Raw genomic sequence first — 25,197 nt, 5'->3', positions numbered from 1 at the left:
CTTATTTAAACAAGTCAGGAATGCTTGGTTGGGAGAGAGGAGATGAAGAAGAAGGGGAAGGAACCTCTCTGCCATTAACATGAGCAGGGGCCACTACCAGCACTTTGTAAACCACCTGGCGAATTCATGAGCTACTAACTTTGAATTTTATGATGAGCTTTCCCCAGTGACATATCTACCAGTTAGAGTGGAATACACATCTGCTGCTGTTGTTGTGCAAGATCCTGGAAGTGCAGTCTTTTATCCATCACTTCCCCTTTTCCTTCTTTAAAGTGAGACAAATCTTTGTTTTCCAACTGCATTATACTGTATAAAATCTTTATTGGCTTGTTGCATCTCCTAATTTAAGCTATGTGTGGGTTTCACTAAGTGAAATACTCAAACCTCTTGTTGTTATAGCTGCACAATTTTATCTCAAGGAAATATTCTTGATGTCTTTTGCATCTTTTTATACACATTTCCACAAAATTACATTTCTACACTGAAAGTCCTGTGAGTTAGAAAAACTATCACCTGTCTGTCTGTAATGAGTGCGTCTAAATACAAAACCCTGCATTCCAGGCGTGGGCCAACCTTTCTGTTTTTAGGACCATCTCGCCAAAATTTCTTACAAATGACATGTTACAATCCTCATGGCTGTGGTGGAATTCTGTCCACTTCAAAGCTGCACAGGACTCGTTGGCCGCTCCGGCCAATAGGTGGAGAGGGGAGGACTCTGCATGCCTTGACCTCGCTGACCTTTCCAACCACCCCCATCCACCCAGTGTCAAGCTCCTCATCTCCCCACCACCCAGCTCACCCATCCATCAAAAATTTCTTTGAACATTAAACCATGGCTTGTGTTTCCTAAATGAACTCCCCTATCCATGACATCTTTGTTCATTTGGCTGTTTTTTGGAAGCCGGCTAAAGCGAATCAGATGAACAAAAGGCTTCATATCCACCGCAGACATGTAGAATACAAACTCAGAGAACAGAATTCAGCATTTCTGCAGCAGCTTCTCTATAAACTCTTGACTCAGCAGCTTTGGTCTGTCATTGAGGCAGCCATTTTCTCATGAAGGCTCATAAGACCTCTCCCCGGTGCCCCGGAGGAACCAATTATCTTATTGTAATGAGCCTTTTGTTTCAGTTAACTGCACGAGAAAGCACTGATTTCTTTCTTTTACTGTTATAATTCTGCTGCTATGTCACAGAAGACTCACCGTGGAAGTATGAACTTTATACTTTTATTGTGGTTGTGGTTTGTTTGTATTTTGGCTGTAAAGACTGTGTGATGGTGGAAATTCTGAGACCTCCATACTTAAGGTAAATACATAATGAGCACGGTGTGTTTGGGTACAGAAACTTCATCAGGCCTTTGATAATTCTCTGGGGGTTTTAAAATTTTTGTACTGTGTCGCCATCTGCTGGAGAAGGTTGAATACACATTAGAGCTAGACTCTATAGACTCCATCATAACAGAAACAGGGCTGGTAAGAAGGGGCTGATGATGTTTGGCTGGCTACTACAATACACTGCAGCCTCTTTCCAATGCATACATTTCATTAGAACACTCAGCTGTGAACAGCAAAAATTGCTCACACAGGCAGTGGTTGTTTTGCAGTCATGGCCAATAAAATCGGCACCCCTGCATTTCTGTCAGATAGCACACCACATTGTTCCAATCACAAATTCTTTGGTATTCTCATGTTTATTTCTATTGTTTGCATTGGAACAACACAAAAAAGGTGAAGGGACAAAAGGCCAAATGTGATACACTCCACACAGAACTCCAAAAATGGACGGGACAGAATTACTTTCCAGACACTTTCCACTTAATATTTGGTAGCACACCTTTTGGACAAATAGCTGAAATCAGTTCCTTCCTGTAGCCACCAGTGAGTTTCTTACACCTCTTTACAGGAATTCTGGACCACTCTTCTTTTGCCAGCTGCTCGAGGTCTCAGATTTGAAGGGTTCCTTCTCCCAGCAGCTGTTTTGAGATCTCTCCACAGGTGCTCTGTGATCTGAACTCATTGCTGGCCACTTCAGAACTCTCCAGCACATTGTCTGAAACTATTTCTGGTGCTTCTTGAAGTCTGCTTTGGGTCATTGTCCTGTTGTAAGACCCATGACCTCTGACAGAGACCCACCTTTCTGATACTGCTCCCTACATTGTGCCCCAGAATTCACTGGCAGTCACAGTGAAGACATCCAGTGCCTGAAACCGCAAAGTGACCCCAAAACAATCAAACAGCTTACACCGTGTTTGACTGAAGGGGCCCTCTTCTTTTCTTTGAAGGCCTCATTTCATTTTCTGAAAACAGTAGAATGATGTGCTCAACCAAAAAGTTCCTATTTTAGTCTCATCTGTCCACAGGACATTCTCCCAGAAGGACTGTGGCTTCTTCAGGTAAGTTTTGGCAAACTCCACTCAGCTTTTTTTATGTTTCTGTGTCAGCAGTGGGGGCCCCCTGGGTCTCCTACCATAGCGTCCCTTGTCATTCCGATGGTGACAGATAGTGTAAGCTGACACTGTTGCACCCTGTGCCTGCAGGTCAGTTTGAATTAGGTGATCGAGGGTCTTTATCCACCATTTAAACAATCCTTCATTGCAATCTGTCATCTATTTTTCTCACTCTTCTGCGTCCAGGGAGATTTGCTACAGCGCCATGTGCTGTAAACTTCTTGACAATGTTGTGCACAGTGGACACAGGAACAGCCAGATCTCTGGAGATGGACTTGGAGCCTTTAGATTGTCCAGGCGTTTCCACTTTCGTCGTTCTCACAATTGCACATTGACTGTTGACTGCTGCACATGCTGCTCCCATGCAGCGTACATTCTTACTATATATTCTTATATATTTTTATTATATTGCTGCATTTGCTGCTTAAAGTGCCTTAGATTTTGTGTTATTTATCTACTTTATATTTCATTTGTATTGTGTGGCATTCATGTGGACGGCAAAGAATTTCATTGTACAGGGAAACACGTTTCCTAACTGTGCATATGACAAATAAACACTTTGACCTTTGACCTCAGACAATTCTCTGCTCTTCTTTCTTTTCGCCATGCTCAGTGTGTCCACACCACACAAATGTTGAGTCAACCTCTCTATGTTGCAAGAGGCCGTTGATTGCTACAGACGAGTTTCATTACAAATTAAAGGAACAACACGCGCTTGACATACAACTATTTCTGATTATTTTGAAAAGGTGCAAACAATTCTATCTAGTAGACCTAGACAGAATCCTACAGTGTGACACAGCCTACACTATACACAGCCTAAGCATCTTCAAGACGATTCTTAGTTTTAGCAGCAAGTGCTTAATGTATGTTAAACAGACCTCCTGATCAGATGCAAAGGAGGCTTTAATAAACCCGATGAAACAGACAACCCGGTGTTACAGTTAGTCATGTTTATTTACAGCAGAATCCTGAACAAGGAGGGAAAGAAGGGGAAAGGGCAGAGGGACGGGTTAAACAGGGACCAAATGTTTTAGATCAAATGCTTCAGGATTCATGTTTCACTACACAGTTCTTTTTTTAATTTTATTCACCAGTTTTCTATACAGAATCCATTCAGTCATATTAACAATGAAACAGAGCTTGAGTCCTCAGCTGGAGGGGAGAAGATGTGGAAGGAAACATAAAAACTAAAGCACTGAAGAAATAAAACTTTACAAACAAGGGAGTAAAAAGAAATAAATTTTCTATTTAAAAAAAAAAAAACAGCCATCATCACCATGATCATCTTCATCATTATTTATATATGTATATATACACACACGTATATATGTATATAAATCTATATATTTTCTTTCCATGTCCATGAAGAGGTGATTGGGGTTCCATACTGTCCGAGTTTAGACAACTGCAACGAGTGGGAGGCCGAAGGTCCCAACATGACGCAACTCAGGTCATAATATTCAGTCCCTGTGAACCAGTCAGAGGTCAGAGCTGACCAATCACAGTCTCTGACCTGAAGACTTTGTACCACCCACTGACACAAGCTCACAGGTCCAGTGCCTCAGTGTCGGCCAGCAGAGATTCCAAACTGCGGTAGCCCAGTAGTCTGAGAAATGATACACTGTACACTTAACATGCACGGCCAGATAGCATAAAAAAAGTAAGAAAAAAAGCCTGCAAATTGTGTCAGTACACCGTTCAGACTTCCTGCTGTGCACTCAATTGCACTTTTTCCAGTATACATTAAATATTAACTGACGAGCACCACAAAACAGGAAGGACCGAAAAAAAAAAACAAACAAAAAGACTAAGACTACCAAGTATCAAATGGTGATAGTAAAAACATCCTACATCCTATGAGTTATCTTTAATTTCTAATTTCCATTTTTGATTTTAAGGGCATAACTGATTTTCTCCCCTCCAAAGGTCCAAACAGACATAATGATGCACTTGCGCGCACATACACACACACACACACACACACACACAACTGTCCACTCAAAGAAGCTTCATCTGTAACGACATATGAATCTAATCACAGTATCCCATTGACCCTCATGTCCAGGCTTTAAGTCCAAACCTTCACAATAGTCAGGTCTTCATTGACTGTGGTCAAACACTGACAATTAAAAAAGTTCAGATGCCGATAAGTTTCCAATGACCTTTTGTCTGTCGTCAATACAGAAAATCTGATCTCATGCCAAGACATTTATAGATGTGAGACCTGAAATAAGATGATTTTAGTGTTTTCATAGCCATAATACATTTAAATTTATAATGTGAAATTCAGAAATGAAAAGAAAAGAGTACAAAATCCAGCATGATTCAGTTTCGCAATGAACAGTAATATAGCACTCCTTAAAATGAATTTAATTCACTTATGTGAAAAAAAAGTTTATGTTTGCACCTGTCCATATAAAGATTGATTTAAAAAAACTGATGCTGTTGAGAATAACCTTTACATAATTCTTACAAGATTAAACACAGACTGTTTCCATTAGACATGTCATGGTTATAACACTGTCCCAACACACCTACATCAATGGAAACCTGACTATAGGTGATTTCAGTTTAAAACCCAGTAAAACAACTGTTCACTCACCTGTTTCCCCACATGCACGCACACACACACACACACACACACACACACACTTTAACACCAGAGCAGGAAACTAACTTTGTTATTACTCAGCCACTGCTGAAGATGGTCTTTTTTCCATCCATCTACGTTTCAATCACACAAGTCAACAAACTTGAGAAAACAACCTCCGTACGATGGATGCTATCCGGTCAACTTGACACAACAGGCAGCGTGACTTGATCGCAAGTTGGCTGTTGGCTGGCATCAGTTTCCCACCCTTTATAAACATGCTCCCAAACACAAATACAAACTCAAGATACCGCAAATACATGTGTACACATATATACAAATAGAAGCGGCCCCTCAAACACTGGGGGCAGCTTTACGATTTATAATGCATCATTTCTGTATATGCCAAGAATAAAACTTTTCTAAATAAAATACATAGTTATCTGTGAGGGCGGGGTATGAGGACAGCAGATGGACAGAGAGGAGGGTGGGGCGTGCAGAGAGAGTCAGAGAAAGGTGGGAGCACATCCTGAGGGGTGATGGGACAGATGAAGGGAAGAAAGAGGGAGACAGATAGAGGGGGAAGACTTCTTTACTGTGTCGCTGCTCCTGAACACTGTCCTGTGCTGCTGCAAGACTCCACCTCTTCTCCGTTTGCTTAAATCGGTCCATAATAATATTAATATTAATAATAATGACCACAACAATGCTAAAAAATATATATATAAACCCCAGCCATGTCTCACAGCCGCAAGTCCACAAAAAGGGTGGAGGCCTTGCCCTCGAGTTCATCTGATTGGGTGACAAACAGAGATGCAGAGGAAATTAAAGATGCAGAGAAAGAAGGAAAACGCAGAGAAGAGGCCTGACGAATGGAGTGGGCTGTGGGAGGGAGAAGCAAATGACACCAACTATAGAGAGGGGGAGGCGAGTGTGGGGGGTAGAACAAAAACGGCACAGGCAGGATGTGCTATAATGAAGAGGAAATAAACAGAAAAGAGGAAGCGGAGATGAAACAAAGGATGTGGGGACATAAGATGAGTCATGTCGGGGCATTGTGATCCACACATTGGTGTCCTTCTGAGGGTTTTCACAGAAGATTGGCAGAAAGCATGAACAAGTGATGACAACATGGCCTCACTGTGAGTGCGTCCTCTCTCCTTCCCTCGAATTAAGGGAAAGGATCCGCGGTCCTCCCCATGCTGGTCATTTACCCCAAGGTGCATCATACCTCCAGGAAGCGGGAGCTGCTGGTCTTGGTATGGAAAGGCTCCGACCACATGCGCCGCAAATCCCCCTGTGGAGCACAGACACAGTTTAAGGCTCTTGATTCAAATATTTCCTGATACACCCGGCAGTCAGTCACAAAAACATTTTGTTACGCTTTGTTAAAGTAGACATAACAAAACTCATCCATTTATACTCTTGTGCATATGGGCTTTCATTATATTCCAAGTTGTGAGATGAGGAAAGTGATGAAATACAGACAAGGCGCCATACTGAGTTTTTGAATTTCACAGTAATAACCATTTTTATTACATGACACATTTTCACAAGAGTCTAAAAAAAACTGTGCATGCAACAGTATGTGTGAGTAAATTATATAATTCCAATCAACTATCAGATTAGCTACACAGCTGAATAAAGAAAAGTAGGAGAGCGGAACTAGAAAAAACCACAATCAGTCCAAGTGTAATATTTGCAGGTTGTTCCTTTTTGACACTTCCCCCATTTTTTCCTTTACATTTACTGCTGAATTTTAAAAAACACTGCCACAGCTCAACTTTTATTTCTTGCAAACAAGTAACTGCTGCTATCCTGCCCTCCTCATTGTACCTTTAGGTAGGCCATCGTGAGCAGAGGCAGCAGGGTGAAGGGCACCAGGTAGAGCAGAGCGGGCTGAGCAGCACGATGAATCCTGGAGGCCACAGTGGCAGTCAGCAGTCCTGAAGAAACAGCACACGTCAACAACATGTTTATTTTAAAACTAAATCCTCAAAAGTGGAAGAATGGGAAACTTAAGTTCACTACGAATTTGATATAATGTGTCTTAGAACATGTCCAAACAAAGGCATCCAAACACCTGCAACTATCACCCCCAAACATACTTAACACTGAAACAAAACGGTCTTGACCATTTGCATCCATCCCTCCCATCGACTGCTTGCTTACCCACAAAGTATCCGATGAGAGTGCAGTGGAAATAGGAGACGCGCTGCATGCGTCCAGACATATTCCCCGGTCCTGGGACTTCCCCGTTTGCTTGTTTCTTATAGTTGTCATAGCGCAGCACGAAGCATAACAGCAGCCCCGGCATCACAATGTCTCCTATTCCCAGCATTGAGAAGTGACTTCCTGTGGAACTGCATGATTGAAAACAGTAAAATGGTTAAGATCTGTTGCTGAAGACCAAAGCGCTGGACCGACAGACAGATGAGCAGTGCTATTTCAAGAGCTCTGCCAACAGCACAGCTAAAGACTAATCCTTAGAAACTAGAACAGACAGTAATGAAGTGAGACTAAACGACTGAATAATGCCTATGTTTCAGAGCACAGACACACAGCAGAGGCAAACCACATGATTACACCAGTCTTACCTGGGAAAGACCAGTTTGCCAGGCAGTGAGAGGCGGGGAACGTCACGGGCCATCCCCGGCCCCAAGTGCAGCTTCCTGGACAGAACGTCTATGGGATTTTCAGCAGGCTGAGTGGCAACTTTGACCATCACATTACTATTGAAGATGTAGGCTGAGAAGAACACCTGAAGGGAAATACAAGGAGGTCATTTAGCCGATCACAGAGCTGAGAAGAGTAACACAAAATCCTCAGTTTTATGAAGGTGTAACCAAGTTCATTTCTTGTCAATACTTTCAGCACTAGAACAGAAATTTCGAAATGTTCTGCTACTGCAATTTGCTGTTAATGTGACTTGCGTGCACTTCCAACCAAAAAACAAACAGCAAACATTCATTCACCTAATGTCTGTCTATTATAACAGTGGGAACATAAATGGTCAGTATCAGTGGGGAAATAAAACACTGATAGCAGTGTTGTGGTGGCAGGTTGCTACGAGCCCAACACAGGAAGGATGAGAGCAATTACAGAAACTGTAGTCGCTGGCAGAACATCACCAGAAGTATTGATGTGTGAAAATGTGGTTTTTTCTGTTATATATGACATTTCTTTGTAAAGGGGAAAGCTGAGAGGAACAACTATTTGAACAATCATAACATCTGAATGACACAGAAGATGCTCTGAATGTGCTCTGGATCCTCCTGAGCTCTGCTGCACACAAATCAAGATCTAAGCTGATTTATGTTCAGTGATTTAATTAAATTCTGGATGTACACACTTCAGTTCAGCAAAACACTCCTGCTTCTGTCACTCACTAACTGACTGATGCCCACCTTCATATTAAAGTAATCATTTGTAGGACTCTCCTTCTCCTCCACTCTGCTGTTAAGTGGCTATTACTTTTATTGTTTGACGCTCAATACAGGCACTGATCCAAAGCAGTGGTAGAGATATGGCTAATAAACCACATCTAAATCGACTTGTGCCAGAGGAAGACAAGCTTCACTTCAGTGTTTTTAAATTCACAAATCAAACTGTGATGTTCATCTCAGTTTTGGCTCAAGAAGTCAGTTGCTGGCCTTCGTAGCATGCCCACCCTCCTCTTAGAATTCTGATTCATTTCCTTAAAATTTCTGTTCTTGAATGCTCATGTCTCAGCTTCTTCCAAACATGCTGCTCGGGTATGTTAAAAACAAATCTAAAGCCTTTCATAAGCTCACAAGACTTGTTTAATACGGGTGTGTCCTCAGACTGTATGCTTCTTTGCTGAGTGACTTGTATGTCATCTGTGAGAGTATTTCCTACCCAGAAAACATCATAAATGAGCAGTCCAGACAAGAGCAGGCAAGACACCTTCAGACTGGGAAGCCGCACAAAGGCTATCATGGCGACACACAAGCCCATGGCTAAAGCTAGGGAGAGAAAAGACACATGACAATTAGAAACAAAATTCTACATTTTAGCAGAAATAGCAACACGGCAAATAATAATAATAAAAAAAATAAAATCACTCTGCACACAAGCCTAATTAATTAGACAGATGATTCAGATGAAATTTCTCTGCTCATGTTGCACTTCACACTTGGCTGCAGACCACTCCAGTGCGTGCTGGAGGTCACAGTCCAATGAAGCCAACAAAACCGCATCATCGGCAAAAAGCAGAGATGCAATTCTGATGTCCCGAAACCAAACATGCTCCTCCCCCCCGGCTGCGCCTTGAGATCCTGTCCATGAAAATCACAAACCGGATCGGTGACAAGGGACAACCTGAGAACGTGTTTGACTTACTGTTGAGTACGCGGAAACAACTCTCATTCCGGTTATACAAGGACTAGATGGCTCGTACTAACGGCCCCGGTGCCCCATAGTCCCAAAGCACCCCTACAAGATCCCATTTATTTATCATTTAAATAATTTTATTATTGATTTTATTAATTTATTTATCCTACTAGCATCACAGTTAGCAGTTATGCTAACAGCGCTAACGCCCCCGCACACATTTTCTAATAGTTGGCTACTTGGATAATCATTCTGTGCTGGTACTTCGACACTGCTCATCATTGTTCCATTAATGTCATTAATATAAACCACCCACTGCCCCACAGAGAAACAAGCCTAATCTGCAGATCCCCATGGTACACCACCTGCTGTACAAATACTTTCTGTGAAACTTGAAACAGCTCTTTGATGTGTGATGAATTCTGATGAATGGAGCAAATGGCTGCATTCACACTGACACATGACAGACTGACGCACCGTCCATGAGAAGCCAGTGTCCAGTCAGCACCCAGATGAGCACCAGCATGACAGAGAGGGAGAAGGACAGGAGCTCGGCCAGTGTGAAACGCCCACAGCAGCCAAATGAAATCCTGCAATAAACACAAATAGGAGATGCATGGATCTATTCATAAGAAAAAGTGCTACCAGCAAAAACATACAGGCGCATACACTATTTTACCACTATATTTGCATATTGTGTCTCTCGGATGTATATTCAAATAAAAGCCAGATGACATTTGACACCTTTTTATTGCATCTCTGCAATATTTGCACTGATGTGTTAAGAACAATTAGGATGAGAACACTCTGGCCTGCTTGGGTAAGCAAATGGAGTGAGTGTATGCTTGTGAACACAAAACGTTTGTATTGTTTGTAATTCACAGAAAAAGATTCATCCATGCGTTTGGGTAGTTCGCGAGCAGCTATTAGCTAATGCTACCCAAACTGCTATTTTTGTAACTTGACAGCTAAAGTCCAGAAGTTATTCTTCTTTGTTAAACAAACCATCAATCCCATAGGTACATTACCACCTCCCCCAAGACTGGAAAGTGGCAGACCCTGATTTTCATGTAGCCTAAGAAAACCAAGACATGCTCGCATGGCTAACTGGGAATCCACACTCAAAGTGAGACATTACCAGCAAGTTCTGTGTCTTTATCATCAGAACAAATGTCTGAATGTCAACAGGACAGCAGCCGGACAAAGAGTCTTCACCAGAATGACAGGAATCCAGAAATGTTCTGGACAAAAACTGTTTTTATATAGGCTCATTAGGAAGAAGTCAGTGGTGTATTCATTTATGGTTAATTGATTTTACTGATTTTCCCTAGCTCGCTACAGAGGGCGAGTTAAAGTGAGACAAAAAAAGCTCAAGAGCTGCATCAGGAGCCTAATCATTCATAACAGATGCAAGGAAAAAGTTTGCAACAATAAACAAGTGGAGAGTTATGTGATTTAAACATCTGTCTGTGGAGATTACGCTTAACTAAAGGTGGCAGAGGAAAAAGAAAACTTAAGCATAAAAAACAAAATGAAACACGGGGGTCCAGGGGAGATGTATGTAAAAACAAATTTTAAAACACACTCAGTGTGGATGAGGGGTGTCAAAAATGTCATCTGGATTTTATTTGAATATACACCCGAGAGACATAATATGCAAAATATAGCTTGTGCAGCTGTTGTTCAAGACCATGTCAAGATACACTAAGTAATAAACTGAACATTAGAGTTTGGGTTTGTAGTCGGGTTATTACTGGCTCTGTGAAGCAGACAATGGTTTAATGAAACTTGAGGAGCTCTGAATCTGCAACTAGAGAGGAGGTGTTCGTATTGGTTATTGAGTAGGTAGACTGTGTTGTTGGGCGAGTCCTTGTGCTTTACTGTAACTTGAAACACAAACAGAGGATATGTCCAGAGACCTGGGCCCAGGGGCCATTAAAAATTATTTGTATGCACCAAGTGAAAAGGCAGATGTTAAAGGGCTAGTTCACCCAAATCACTAAATAGATTTCCCACTTACTCACAGCAGCATTAAACATTGCTGACAGTTTTATTTTCCAAAGTGATTATATCACCTTTTTACTGAGATTTGTCTATTGTTGCACAATTGAGAAGAATACAGTGAATCAAAGAGCTTTCTGAATATATGTAAAAGACCTATAAAACAACACAGAGCAGCTTGTTAAAACAACAACAAACATCCTCAAAGACACAAAGAATCCATGTGATTTCCTTACTTGTTCTGTGGGGAGCAGGGTCTGGTCAGATACTGGCACATTGGCAGCAAGAGGAATGCAAAAGCAATTGTTGCAAGAACTGAGGAGAAAAACAGAGCACGGCAGTGAGCCCAAAGGCCTAACGCACCCAGGCTGCTCAGTGCCAGTCACTTTCTGTCAACTTTATGGGACAGTTAATGGTCTTTAAAGTTTCAAAAATCACTGTAGAAAAGAGACCTGCACCAATGTGTACCTAATGAACAGCCTCATAACACAAGAACTGTTCTGTTTTATGTTCAAGAGTGGTGGTTACCTGCAGTGCAGATGGTGAAGACCACCTGTACCGAGTCAAAGAAGAAGAACATGACTAGCAGAGACACTGAGGCTCCTATGGGTAGGAACAGAGCCTGTGTGGAGTCTATAGTCTGAATACCTGCAAAACAACACAAAGTGATGTTGCAGATGTGAAACTAACCAATCATCAGTCATCCCTCGTAAATCCAAGAAAACTGTATATTTCAGGGTTTTCCATGTATGCGACACTCACTGTTGTTTGTGTTGCTGTTATTGAAAGACCCCGTTGTCGAGGGGCTACCATCTTTATCCTTCTCCTGGTTCTCACAGTCCATGTTTAAAGACCTGTAGAAGGGAGGGAAAGAAAGGCAGGAGAGAACAGAGGGCAGGAGAGTGTGTTGGGCATCAGCATCAGTCACAGTCTCAAAAGCATGTAGGCGGCAGGCGGTATCGCAACCTTAAAAACCACAGCCTGCTTTTACAGTGAATGAAGGTCTACAGTATAACTCCTGAAAAGCAATGCCGTACATATAAATAGCCTGTCAATGGAAGATGACTCAATTTTTCCATTGGGGAAGTTTGATTTAAAAAATAAATAAACAAACATCTTTCGTTCCTTTACACTGATGATTCAGTGTAGAAATTAAGTGAAAAAGAAAAATATAGACATGAAATAGCCAAATAACGGATGACTACACTGTGCCTCAAGTGGGAGGTCTGTGAACTTAAAGTCAACTGTGGCACTACACTGAAACCAAAAAAAAAGTCTCGCTCACATGAGCGCACGTTTCCATTTCACAGTACTGAACACCATTCAAATAATATTCTAATATCAAATATGCTTTTAAAACATTATTTCCAGAAGTAAGGTGAACAATCATTTCCTCACAGAGATCACTTTGACATGTCACAGCAGGAAAAGCACGATATATGTACATAAAACCAATGAAGTATGAGACTCTGGTTCAGGGTCCTGTTATTGTGCATGCTGGTTCATTATCACATGGTCATGACATAATGGGACATTTGAATAGAACAGTCATCATTATTTATGTTACTAGTAAAACCTGTACTATGATGAGTCACAATATCTGCTGTGAAAAAGGCTTTCGACTGGAAACTCATTTAGAGTGCAAAGAGCAGAAGCCTTGATCACTATGCTCAAATTACCATGCAAATGAAGAGCAAATTTAAACCAAATTTCCAGAAAATAAGCAGAAGGAAATACAAATTAGTTCACATTTGACTACTGATGGCACGAATTTAACAGTCGAGTGTCATTATACCACTAGAGAAGAGGGTACAACGAGATGTGATTAAAAACAGCCATTAAAACCTAAAATGAAGTCAAACCATGTAGAAAATTTGAACACTTGATGATATACAAAATGTACTGACCTGAGTGGTCAACATGTACAATGGCTTCAGAAAGTATTTAGTCACCTTCACTTTTGGAACAAATAACTGGGTTGTAAGTTTAATTTTTCACTTGTGGCTGTTCCCGTTAGGGGTCGCCACAGCGAATCATCACACTGACGAACTGCATGTGTTTTACGCTGGATGTCCTTCCTGACGCAACCCTGAACCGAACCCGGGCCGCAGCGGCGAGAACGCTGAATCCTAGCCACTAGTCCATCAGGGATGGGTTGTAAGCTTAATTGAAAATGGAAATTTATCATATTTATTCAAAAAAATAAAAATATCTCTATTTACAACCATATTCAGACTGTTTGCTGTGGCACTTGAAATTGTGGTCAAGTGCATCTTCGCTTTAAATTTTCATTGTCATCTTTAGTCGTTCTTGTTAAGAAAACATCAGAACATTATTTGTATGCTTGCATACTTAGATATAAAAACAGAGTGCTTGTGAACTGAGGGATGCGTACATGCAGCCAAACACACAAAAGTCCTTGAAGAAAACCTGCTCCAGAGTGCATGTGACCTGAGACTGGGGCAACGTCGTCAGCACAATGACCTGAAGCCTAGAGGCAAGACAACGCTGGTGTGCCTTTAGAACAAGTTTCTGACTATCCTTGAGTGGCCCGGCCAAAGCACAGACTTAAACCCCACAGAACATCTGTGGAGAGACCTGGCGGAGTTTGAGAGGATCTGGGAGGAAGAATGGGATAAACAGGCCAAATCCAGGTGTGAAAAGCTTGTAGAGCCTTTGCCAAGAAGACTGGAAATTCTAACTGCTGTCAAAAGGGATTCTACAAAGTATTGAATGAACTGGACTAAACTTCTAGGTCGAAGACGTTTCACCTCTCATCCAAGAGGCTTCATCATCTGACTGACTGGTGTTGAGCCAGAGATATTTAGGGTGTTAATGCTTTTCTAAATGGGACATTTCAGGTTCTGGTTTTTGATAAAACTAAAATTTTCTAAAAACACGTTTCACATGGCCATTATGGATTACTGATTGCAGATTCATAGGCAAAAATGTCAATTTTCACATCCATTTAAAATGAAATCTACAACACAAATTGTGCAAAAGGGGGTCTGACTACTTTCTGAAGCCACTGTGCCTGATGTTTTTGTCTCGTCAGGGGAGTTGAAGCTTAAAGTAATGTTGAATTCCCTTTCAATAAATTCTATTTTATGGCCAAAGATAAAAACTCTGTTATATTGAGTTTTTGGTCTTTTAGCTTCCTTTGTTTCCACTTAGGATTTTTTTAATACACAAATTGAAAATGCCCTTAAAAACAGGTGGATGGAAACACACAGAGTGTAAATGATTTTGTCTCCTGGCAGCAACATCACCAGTCTAGAATGAGCTCAGTGCAACTTGATCTGATCATTTGTGACTTCCACACTAATAACTACAACCAGCCTCAGGCATTTTTTTGTCTGTTTTCTCTTGCCATGGTAGTTAGCCTGTATCATGGTGTGAGCATGAAGCAAGCATGTTGGCACCACCCTCTCTACGCTTTTCTATTTAGATCGTAGATTACACTACAAATATGGTTTATATGAGAAACAGACGCCTGACTGATTATGTATGTCCAGTAAAAGATGGTGAGCAATTCTGTCTGAGAATCAAAATCTATGAAGCTCTTTACCTGATAATAGGGGTCCCTGAAAACAAATGTGCTTTGCTTATTATCCTAATGCAACCAAATGAAACAAAACACCATTGGTGCAGGACTGCAGATTTTTGTGTTACTCAAAATTACCAAAATCATGTTACATCTTTCCTTCACAGAGTACACCTGGACTGAGAGAGCCTTAAGGTGGTTTCATGGTTTCTGCTTAACCTCAGAAGGAAAAGAAAACTGCATGTGCAACAGCTTAACAAGAACAAAGCCATACTCTTGGAAATAAACGGTATATATATATGGGGTGCATGAAACAAGCATTTGGTTTAGTTGTCTGGTGCATGCACGTTCTGCATGCTCACCCTGAGGACAGTCTATGTGGACTCAAGTTGTTGGGACGCACATGGGACGACTACTCAGTCTGCGTGCACCCTCATGACCAAACGTATATCACACAGGTGCGAAAAGCATGAATTGTTATATGGCAGGTTAAAAGCAACAGGCCTGACTTGAAGTATGAACTATTTAGGAAAATATACTTAGGCTTTTAGCTTTTACTTATGTGGGAAACGAGATGGTGCTTGGAAAATCATTGGCCGCTATCCTCTTGAAAGCTGATTATTTATTTATGGACACTCACCTGAAGCTGCCATAGACGATGAGAAGGATGGAGATGAGGAAGGTGGACACCTGGCTGGAGTCAACTAGGGAATATGCCCTAAAGAGTGCAGAGAGAAAGAGAGAGATGTAAACATGACACCCTGGAACAAACGTCTGTGTAATTAAAGTATTAAAAATGATATCCATCACCACTTGTTTAATGCTGAAGACAAAAGTACAGTGTTTTCACTACAAAAGTAACAAATATTACACAATAACAACCAGCTTCGTACTGATGAACAGCTGGAAGGCAGATCAGTATTACACATTTGATATTCTCAAAACACTCCAAGCCTTCAAGCTTCCAGTCCTCATTAATCTGCTTCTTCCTCCTTTTGTTGGTCCGAACTGGAATCTTATTACAAGTTGTATTAAAGCTGGTTGGTTGATTTTTGCCACTTTTCCACCCGATGGCTGATTCATTACAAGCTGAGGTGAGTAAAAACACAGATGTTGCTTGAGTTTAAACCCATTCTGATGTGACAAGACCTTTTGCCAGATGAGTCATATGTTCATCTTTGTTTAGTAAGCCTCTCTGACCTTTTACTGTTTTATAAAGTACAGTAGTGTGGGATTTTAGGACACACTATTTCAGTTAATTATTACAGAACGCTGCTGCATGATACCTGACTAAACATTTGTGACTTCTAACAATGCACTCAAATCACTCAAGTGTCCACTGTGTGAAAACAGTGGTTTTTCCTACTATAATCAGTGAAGAGTGCACCCCCAAATAAACATGCAAACTATCAGTGGTTGCAGAGTTCGCTCCATTATTTTTTCTATCACCATGCTCTGCAAAATAACAAAAATTAAGACAAATATACAGCTGTATTTTCCCTCAATCATGTCAGATTGTGACAATTTTATCACCAACAATTTGAATTTCTATATGCACACCAGTCACAGTTCTCCCTCTGAAATAGACATGCAAAAATACTTTGACAACCAAAACTGATATGTGGATTGAAAGCAGTTGTATAATACAGCATATTCAAGGCAACATATTTAATGAAACAATCCTAAAACAACACACAAATGTAAACTAACATAATAAGAGCAGATAACTGCAAGGCCTCAGCAGGTTGAGACGCATCAGTTAACAGCCTACTGCTGATACAAAACACAAACCCTGATGTTTGTGCAAGACATTCCTGCACAAAGACCTCTCCTATTATCAAAGATAGTAAACATAACATTAAAAAGTACAGCATTCCAGTTTGGGGTTACTGCAAGTAATCAGCAGACCTTACTGAAATTCTGCATATGCATAAACAGCAAAACGAAACTAAACTCCTCTTGACCTACACCCTACTCACATTACATTTTACTGAGTTTTGTGTAGCAGACTAGACAAAATAAAGAGGAGCTGATGAAGGACAGCAAAATGCATGACCTCTGCTCGGAGTTGATTGTTCAAAAGAATATCCATGCCCTTTAATTTCATCTCAGTTAGGGCAATGGAAGCTTCCTTCTCTTGATGACAGATGAGTAGGGCTCCTTAGAGTCTGTTAACCAGTTAAACATAAATGTGGGGTTTTGACACAGAGTTGACATGCAAACTAATAACACAGGTTCTGGAGGTTGCATTTAGTTGAGAGATGTAGATTTAACCTCTAATCTTAACCTGGTCCCAATAATCTCACCTGCATACTGCTATCAAAGCTGTTCCTTAAGCTACTGTGCAGCAACATACAGAGAATATACATGGTTACCTGTGGAATGTACTGTACCCCGCAGGTCCCATTTTTGTTTGTGTTGGCCACCAAAACATGTGCATCCAAATTTACTGAAATCAGTTTTTTATAAATTACAATGAGAACAACAGACGAAATTGTCTGCTTCATCACTAGTACAAATATAGAGTTATAAATAAAGAAAACACTTAACAAAGCTCATAAGGTAATTCATTCAGCAGCATATGATCTGTTACAAGGTACTGTTTCTCTTGTGCAGAAATATCTGGCCCTGCAACTTATATCTGTCATTGTCTTCTGTAGGGGGTACTGTTTCACTTGACCATCGCTGGGCTCTATCACTAGGTGTTTCCCAAGCACTGACATAGAAAACAGCCCTTGCATAAAGAGACTCAGCGCTTCAAATCATCTTTCATTCTGTGTGCATGTGACACAGGAATTCACAGGTTTCACTATGATGCTGAGGGGTTAAAGCAAGAACCCCCTGTCTCTTCCATTCATTCAGTAGTACAGTACAGTTTGTCTACGAGGGGAGGGTTAACGTACGGTAGTCTGCTGTGGAAACAGGACACCAGGACCATGTTGTATCATTTAGCTCTGCCTATAGTTTTGCTGATCCAATACAGGGCTCTGTTTAATGACTGAAAATACATCATCATTTAGGAATGTGTCAAATTACTATGGGTCCCAGTATACTTGATCTAGCATGTAGACCTTATATTGACATCTAACAAAATAGAAAAGCAGGTTTTCTTCTTTGTGCGTTCCCAACTAAATTGGTTAAATGTCTTATCAGCAATTTGGCTTCAAACATATAGAAAGTGCTACAAAAACTGTTCTTGTTCCTCTACATTAATGATGTCACTGCCTCACTGTCAACACAGCAAGCCAATAAGACAGCTAGTTTCATCTACCACAGACCTAATTCATATTCTAGCATCAAACTGCTTCGTCTGAATTCTGTGCACAGAAGCCTGTAGAACATGGCTGAGATAGATGAATGGAACATTTAAAAACAAAATACAATCCGGGACTGTTGAGGGCTGGACGGCAGCCCAAAGTACCATAAGACGTCCTTGTTCACTGACAGACTAGGTTTTCAATAACACAATTACAATACCGTGCTCCATCATGCCAGTTGCATGCATGACTTGACCACTAAGGGCCAGGTCACCAGGCCATAATGAAGACTTTTGCAAATGCTACTCCTGTGAGGATCTGCACATGTGGATCAAGAAAGTCATGAGTAAGGGCTTATTGCTGGACTCTGTCTTCAATATCCACACCATGAGTCAGACTGAAAAACTGTGAGCCCCTAGCCTATACTGTAAATATTAATTTTACTTATGTTATCATTTATTCCACCTTACAGTTGCTATTGGGTGGAGTTGCTGCTGTAATTCCAATGGGGAATTAACATTTATCTGCCTCCACTTTCTGATCCAATTATGGATGTAATGGGCTACATCCTTCAAGAAGAGGAAGGTAATTTGTGTTCAACTGTGAATTTTTTGCCTCCATCAAAATAAATACACCTCTCCTGCATTGCTGCTCCTACATGTGTGGCATTTTCATCTTTGTATAGGTGTTATCTGATAACTGGGTCGATGCAGAAAAGATTGTTGCAGAAAGCATGTGAGGTACTAGGTGGGGGTGATATTTCAATTACTTGGTACACGCTTCAGCTCAGAGTCACAAGAATGGCCTGCAGCATAATGTTTTTAAAAGTTTGTAAGGAAAAGACAAATCAATACTATCTGCTGGTCACGCTTATCAAGACGGAGATCCAGAGCTCATCAACTGTTGATTTACTCAGAGCACGTGGACACCGTAAGTGAAAACCTCAGTCAAAATCTGAGATGGGTTAGACTACTGTCTCTCCAAATGAAAATCCTTTAGACTTTCATGTTCCGAAGGATAATCTTTAGTGGTGCCTCTGTTCAGGACATAGGCAACAGGTGTTTCAGTAAGCCATCAGATTCAAAAGGGACAATATGTGCTCTAAACTGAGAATACTGCAGTTCTGGTCATGTCTAAGCAATTGTTATTAACAACAGGCCTACAAGTGAGTGTGGGACAGTGTTTCCTGCTATTTTTGTTCTGTGATATTCCACAAATTCTCATTACCAGTGATGTTATTGTTCATTTACTCTACATTCCACATTTTAATTGTGCCAAAATCAAGACTTTTCAAAATTATGTACTAGAGACTTGCGTTAATGATTAGTTGATTAGTGTCTAGAAAGGCTGAGCTCAAATTGGATTGTACTGTGGGTCGTCTTAATGATAGGATTTTGAGATTAGACCTTAATAACCATGCTTCCTGAGGAAGGATGGGTTTTTTTTCTTAAATTCAATAATAAAAAGGGCCAAAGGGAAGGAAAATGTACTTTTAGATCACTGCTTAGTGATGTCAGTACAGCCCTGCAGCTGTTTGTCTCATTCAAATCCACGCCAATCCAAAAAGAAAACAAACGTTTATAATTATAGACTATAGGCAGCACCTAGATTTAATAACTGGAGCCAAATAAAATACTCAAAATATTAGAGTCTGGACCACTTTTATCTCTAAACTGTACAGTCTTTAATATAGTTCTGATTTTTTTGCTGGGACTAAAGGAAAAAAAGCTGTTGTTTTCAATGGCAAATGTACTGGCACGTTAGCTGACGTTTGGTAACTTCACCGGTACAGAAGATGAAGCAACACCTTCACTCACAATGGTAGGAACTACAACACACCTCTAAAACATCATGAGAGGAAGTGAAAAAGAGCTACAGTTATGAATTTAGTTCAATCCTCCATACCATCTGTAGATGGAGGATTGAACTGTGAAACGTTTGCGCTAAAATAAACAATTTATTAATTTGTCAAACAACTGAAAATTAATCAGTAGTAATTTTGATGGAACGAGGAACCACAGTAATTTATCAAGTAGAAATACCACAACATTGCTGGAAAAAGCTTGACATTATTTCTGATGTTTCACCACCATTTCACAAAAAGGAATTTTTTACTACTGACTAACCTACCACACTTACTGTAAGTACAATGTTCGACTTTCAGTTCAAATGATGTGGCTGCTGCAGTGCTCACATTGGAGAGCTAGACCATGATGGTTTAAAAGATCCTAATGTCAATAAAAGATGGCCAGACCCACATTAAACTAATAATGACAGTTTAGACATAGTACCTTTGTGTACCCATGTGTAACAGATGTGCTACCTGCTACTGGTGTTTATAAGCTTTAAAGTCACATCTCTTTATCTGAATTTATATCATATGTGTTATGTGATAGCAAAGGTTATTTCATTTTGTCACGGCCAGTAAACAGGAAAGTACCCATACCCAACAAGAAGAAATGGTTTAGACAAATTGGGTAAAATTACAGCATGTAACAAAGGCAGTTATTCAATCACGTTTTCTTCTGACATGATCATCATGTTTACCCCCCCTTTCCCTCTCTACAACTTGCAAGTCCTGTTTTTCTCAAATGCTGGATGTCTATTAAGGGCACTTGCCATTGCAACATGATCACACCTATACAAACAATCCTGAAGATAAAACATATTTGGATATCCAACAAGGTGTTTATCTGGCTAGATCAAAATTAAAGTGACTCAGAATTAGGTGCAGCAACTCAGTGAAACGCAAAGCGAGGTGGTGCTCAGCATCTAACATTTGCCTGGATGGCATGAAATACTGTATTACAACTTCACAGGTCTGCTCTCACCCAGTATGACTGTACTACATATTGCTGTGGGCCCTTCAGGAAGCAACACTTTCACAGTTTCACCTAAAATGTGATGACTGAAAAGTTCTGCCCTCTTACTTAACAGCATGCACTTTGGCAAGCCACGAAACTGAAAGTTAAGAATTGAAACTAGGAGAAAACAATTCCCTTGACAAACAGATATACCAGTATTATGGTTTCAGCTCACAAAGCCTACAAAGTTACTTGCTACTTTGAATGCTGCTGAAAGTGGCATCATAATACAACTTGCCAGCTTTAAAATAAAGTTTCATCTTCTTGTGAACTGTACATTAGCCAGTTGGTTACCACAAGGTTAAACAGGACATAGTTGATTTATTAGCAATCGGTCCAGGTAGCAAAACAGTAGCTACAAAACAAAATGTGCACAAAGAAACTTACAAATGCTGAATGTCTGTGCCCATACTTTCACTAGAGGTTTGTGTTCAATGAACTGCTTTCACATATTCTTACTAATACAATGAAGCATATTATTTATGATGGTGGTTACTTAATGTAGTGTTTTAGTATCAAAATGCATAATTGGTGTTTCATTAAACACTCATAAAGCTAAACTGCTCATTATTACATCAGTGGTATGTCAAAACTATGTGGGTGGTTGTATTTCTGCTTTCAAGGTGACAGGGCCATGGGCAGTGTTGAGACTACTCCAGATGTGATACAGTTTGGTGTTAGCCTAGCTGCGTCTCCCCTGATATACAGTGACAAAGAAAAGGTTAGAAAAGCAGACAGCATTTTCAAAATGACTATGTTGCACAACACATTAAAGTTGTTGTACGTGACTGATGTCGACATGAAGTGAAAACGCCTCCTATTGACTGGAGTGTGAACACCCAAACCAAACCCAACAAAACCCTTTGTTACCCAAGTGCTTATACAAAAATGTAGAAATTACATTTGGGTCTGGGTCAGGTTTGGAAACATAGGTCAAACTTTAGGCTAGATGGCTCAAATGTCTGCTTTGTTGAATGATAAGAAACTCAGCTGCGTTGAATCCGGGTTGGATTCAGACAGAAATATGTGGCCCAATCCATGCTCTACAGTGACACAGTTAAAACAACAGACCACCGTTGTAACCACAATAAATGCAGTCTTCCATGTGCTTTCCTAATTTTAAACACAGCCCACACAGTCATAAGAGCACACATTTACTCACAACTGCATGTCGCACCTGAAACAGATTCACATTAAAAGGGCATTCATTAAAAAGCAACCAGACATGTGGCTACTATTACTATTTTCTGGCATTTTATAGACCAAATTATTAGTCAGTCAGTCAACACAAACATAAATGTAGACCAATCAATAAGAAAAATAATCATTAGGTGGCCTTAATCGTAATATACTGTCTATGTGCTTCATACAAAGAACAACACAGGGCATGTTTAACCCAGCTCAAAAAAAAGACTTGATGCTACATATACAATATAAGCCAGTTTTGAAATTGCTGAATGGTGCATTTCTCTCTTTTTACACACTGACTGACTAAAGGTTTTGTTGTTGTTTTCCCTTGCGGAACCACAACGGAAAGCAGAATAGTTAACACATGCTTCACAATGAGCCCTGCTCTTCACAGCACCAGCCAATTAACCCAGTTGACCAGCTTTGTGATATTTATATTTATAAACTCGGGGTGCAATGATTCATGTAAAAAATCCAACCCATTCGGTTCACTAGTCACATTTCAAGCCATGTATTTTCAGCTCATTTGAAATATGCTGAGACATAGGCAGAAAAAAAAATCTAAATTACTGAGGAAAAAAATCCTCATGCCAATAACTCAGTTAAACTTAGTTAATGTCAATGAAAGGTCCAGTGCAGCTATCAGTCAGTCCTGAAAATGGTAAGTAGACAAGACAGAGTTAAGAGGTTGTTTTGGTCTGCTATGTATTTACTGGGAACTAACGCTGACAGCAAGATGCGAGCAGCGTGTTGCAATCAGGTCTGAAAGACAAAAATAGATAGATAGATAGATAGATAAATAGATAAATAAATAAATAGACCTGAAGATTTAAAAATGCAGTATGTCCAGGTGTGACGCACTCACTGCCACATTTGTTAGGATGGAATTCCATCTGATTAGTGATGCGTGCAAAGAAGGCATCTGAAGTGGCGGTTAAAACGACATGATCTTGCTGCCCTGGGTACATCTGTACCCAATTTGCTCTAGTCAATTTTGTTTTGCACCCGAGTGTGAGAACAAGCTCATAATCTTGAAACTTGAAACTGAATAAACCGAGCAGAGCTGTTTTGAAACAGTGTACAATGTGCATTTGGGTTCTGCTGCACTTTATGACAGTGGAAGATGTGGTTGTGTTCCATATGTTGTTAGCCAGAATTAATTTAATTTAAATTTTTGCCAAATAAATAAAGCGTATGCTCAAATTGGCAGTGCTCTTCCCCCACTTTTCCAAAAACACACCAAACCAAAGATCACGAGACCAAAATCATGATATGAACTGAACCATGAATATTGTGAACCATTCCATCCCATTATAAAAACCAACTGATGGCTGGTTTTAATAAGCTCTGGTTAGATATATAGAATGACTGGTATCAGACAGTTGATGTGAAAGATCTATCACAACAGATATTTCCTGATAAATTCACAAATATTCTGACATTAAACGAGAGTCAGACAAATGTGTAAGATCCCACCTGCATTTCTGTTAACTCCAACCATTCAAAGAGTTTAGTCTAGTTTTATTAAGTCTCTTATAATTAGCTAGGCCTCCACTGAGTCGGGTCATTTTCATTCATAGAGATAACGCACTTCACTGACCACATCATCTCAGTCTAGTTCCTTTCATTCTGTTCTTCGCCAAACACTAAAGTGAGCTAAAACGTTAACCTGGCTTTAAGAATTAATACAAATCTGCAAAGATGATTTGTAACAACCTGTCGTGTGTCACAACGCTAAGCTCACATTAATAGTGGCATTTTGGGACGTCTGCAATGCCAGTTAGCTAGCTTAACTGTACGGCAGAACCTTTGTTATTGTGTGCAGCAGGTCGACGTCGAAAGCTAGCCATCTAATCTGCTAACGCTAATTTGTTGGCTCAGCTAACGTCCACTAATCTGTTTGACACAGACGTGTTACGTTGCACTTATTGAGAAAAAAATCATAATCTTCAGAAAGCATCAGCTGATAATGTGAGCCAACAGTCGTGAATCCAAATGGCTAACCCATATGAGCTTATCAAGTCGTTAGCTAGGAAGCTAACTCTTTAGCATTCGCTCACAATAGCACTACTGGAAGCTAGCACAGCATCAGCTGGTGAAACTGATTAGCCGCTGCTAGCTAACCAGTCAGCTCGGTTAGCTGTTAGCAATAAATGAACTGCAGGGAAAAATATATGGGAAAAGTGACCCTTTTGCGCTCTAAATGGTGATAAAACGTCTCCGTGAAAAGCCAAGGATTTATATGAATTGTCAGAAATATTTCAGTGGTTTCCTGACAGGTATAAATTAGGCTTGGCAGCAGCACCTAGCATTAACATTAGATAGCGAGATGCCTGTGCGTACTCACCAAGATGAATAGCCCTGATCCGCCATATCGCCAAAAACAGTGGGTTCCGCGACTGTGGCTAACACAGATTCAAGTCCCGGTGACAACCCGTTGGGACCTCAGCGAGGTTTTCTGCTTTTCCTTCACAATCCGACGTCCTAGCAGTTACTTTTAGATGGCAACATGATGATACATCCCGGCAGCAGCTAGTAATCACTAGCTGAATGTCTTGCAATTGAAATGGGAATGATGGTTTGCTATATCGTTAGGTGGACAAGACAAAGCACCCCGAGGAAAAGAAAATGATGTTATTTTGTCGGTTTCGCTAATGCCTCGCAGTCACCCCAGCCGAGAAGGCTCGGTCTCCAACGATGCTACACCCAGTAAATCCATATTCAGCCCGATGTATCCAGAATAAATTCAGATATCCCTCAAGTCTGCACCCTTTGCTATTATGGAAGACGTGCAGCTTTGTTTTCTATGGCGAGTCACGGGAACGCGCAACTCGCCCTGCTGTAGAGAGGTTTACAAGTAGAACTGCACTGAAAAGCTTCTGTGCACTGAAAATGCTTGCGATGGTTCGACAGCATTTCAAGCAATCCTACACACCTACAACTAGAGCT

The 25,197-nt window shown here is 40.5% G+C and overlaps 1 protein-coding gene across 1 annotated transcript; it reads right to left on the bottom strand.

The window, feature by feature from the left end:
- Positions 1-3,392: 3,392 nt before the first annotated feature.
- Positions 3,393-25,197, bottom strand: sppl3 (signal peptide peptidase 3). The gene is made up of 11 exons (XM_020606022.1): positions 24,596-25,197; positions 15,580-15,657; positions 12,158-12,249; positions 11,924-12,043; positions 11,632-11,710; positions 9,872-9,984; positions 8,921-9,027; positions 7,639-7,802; positions 7,214-7,404; positions 6,878-6,987; positions 3,393-6,338 (listed from the first exon to the last, which is right to left on the bottom strand). Exons 1-11 carry the CDS (start codon positions 24,619-24,621, stop codon positions 6,267-6,269), a joined length of 1,152 nt encoding a protein of 383 aa, XP_020461678.1. The 5' UTR covers positions 24,622-25,197; the 3' UTR covers positions 3,393-6,266.

This window comes from Monopterus albus, unplaced genomic scaffold (genome assembly GCF_001952655.1).
Source record: "Monopterus albus unplaced genomic scaffold, M_albus_1.0 scaffold75.1, whole genome shotgun sequence".
NCBI lineage: Eukaryota > Metazoa > Chordata > Actinopteri > Synbranchiformes > Synbranchidae > Monopterus > Monopterus albus.
This window is presented reverse-complemented; position numbering and strand designations above follow the sequence as displayed.

What these genes read in the sequence shown, in the direction of transcription:
- sppl3 (XM_020606022.1), bottom strand. Translation starts at nt 24,621, where the DNA reads ATGGCGGATCAGGGCTATTCATCTTG. An exon ending in GATCAGGGCTATTCATCTTG is followed by an intron (nt 15,658 to 24,595) that starts GTGAGTACGCAC and finishes TGCACTCTTTAG; the next exon opens with GGCATATTCCCTAGTTGACT. An exon ending in TAACAGCAACACAAACAACA is followed by an intron (nt 12,044 to 12,157) that starts GTGAGTGTCGCA and finishes GTTGTTTTGCAG; the next exon opens with GTATTCAGACTATAGACTCC.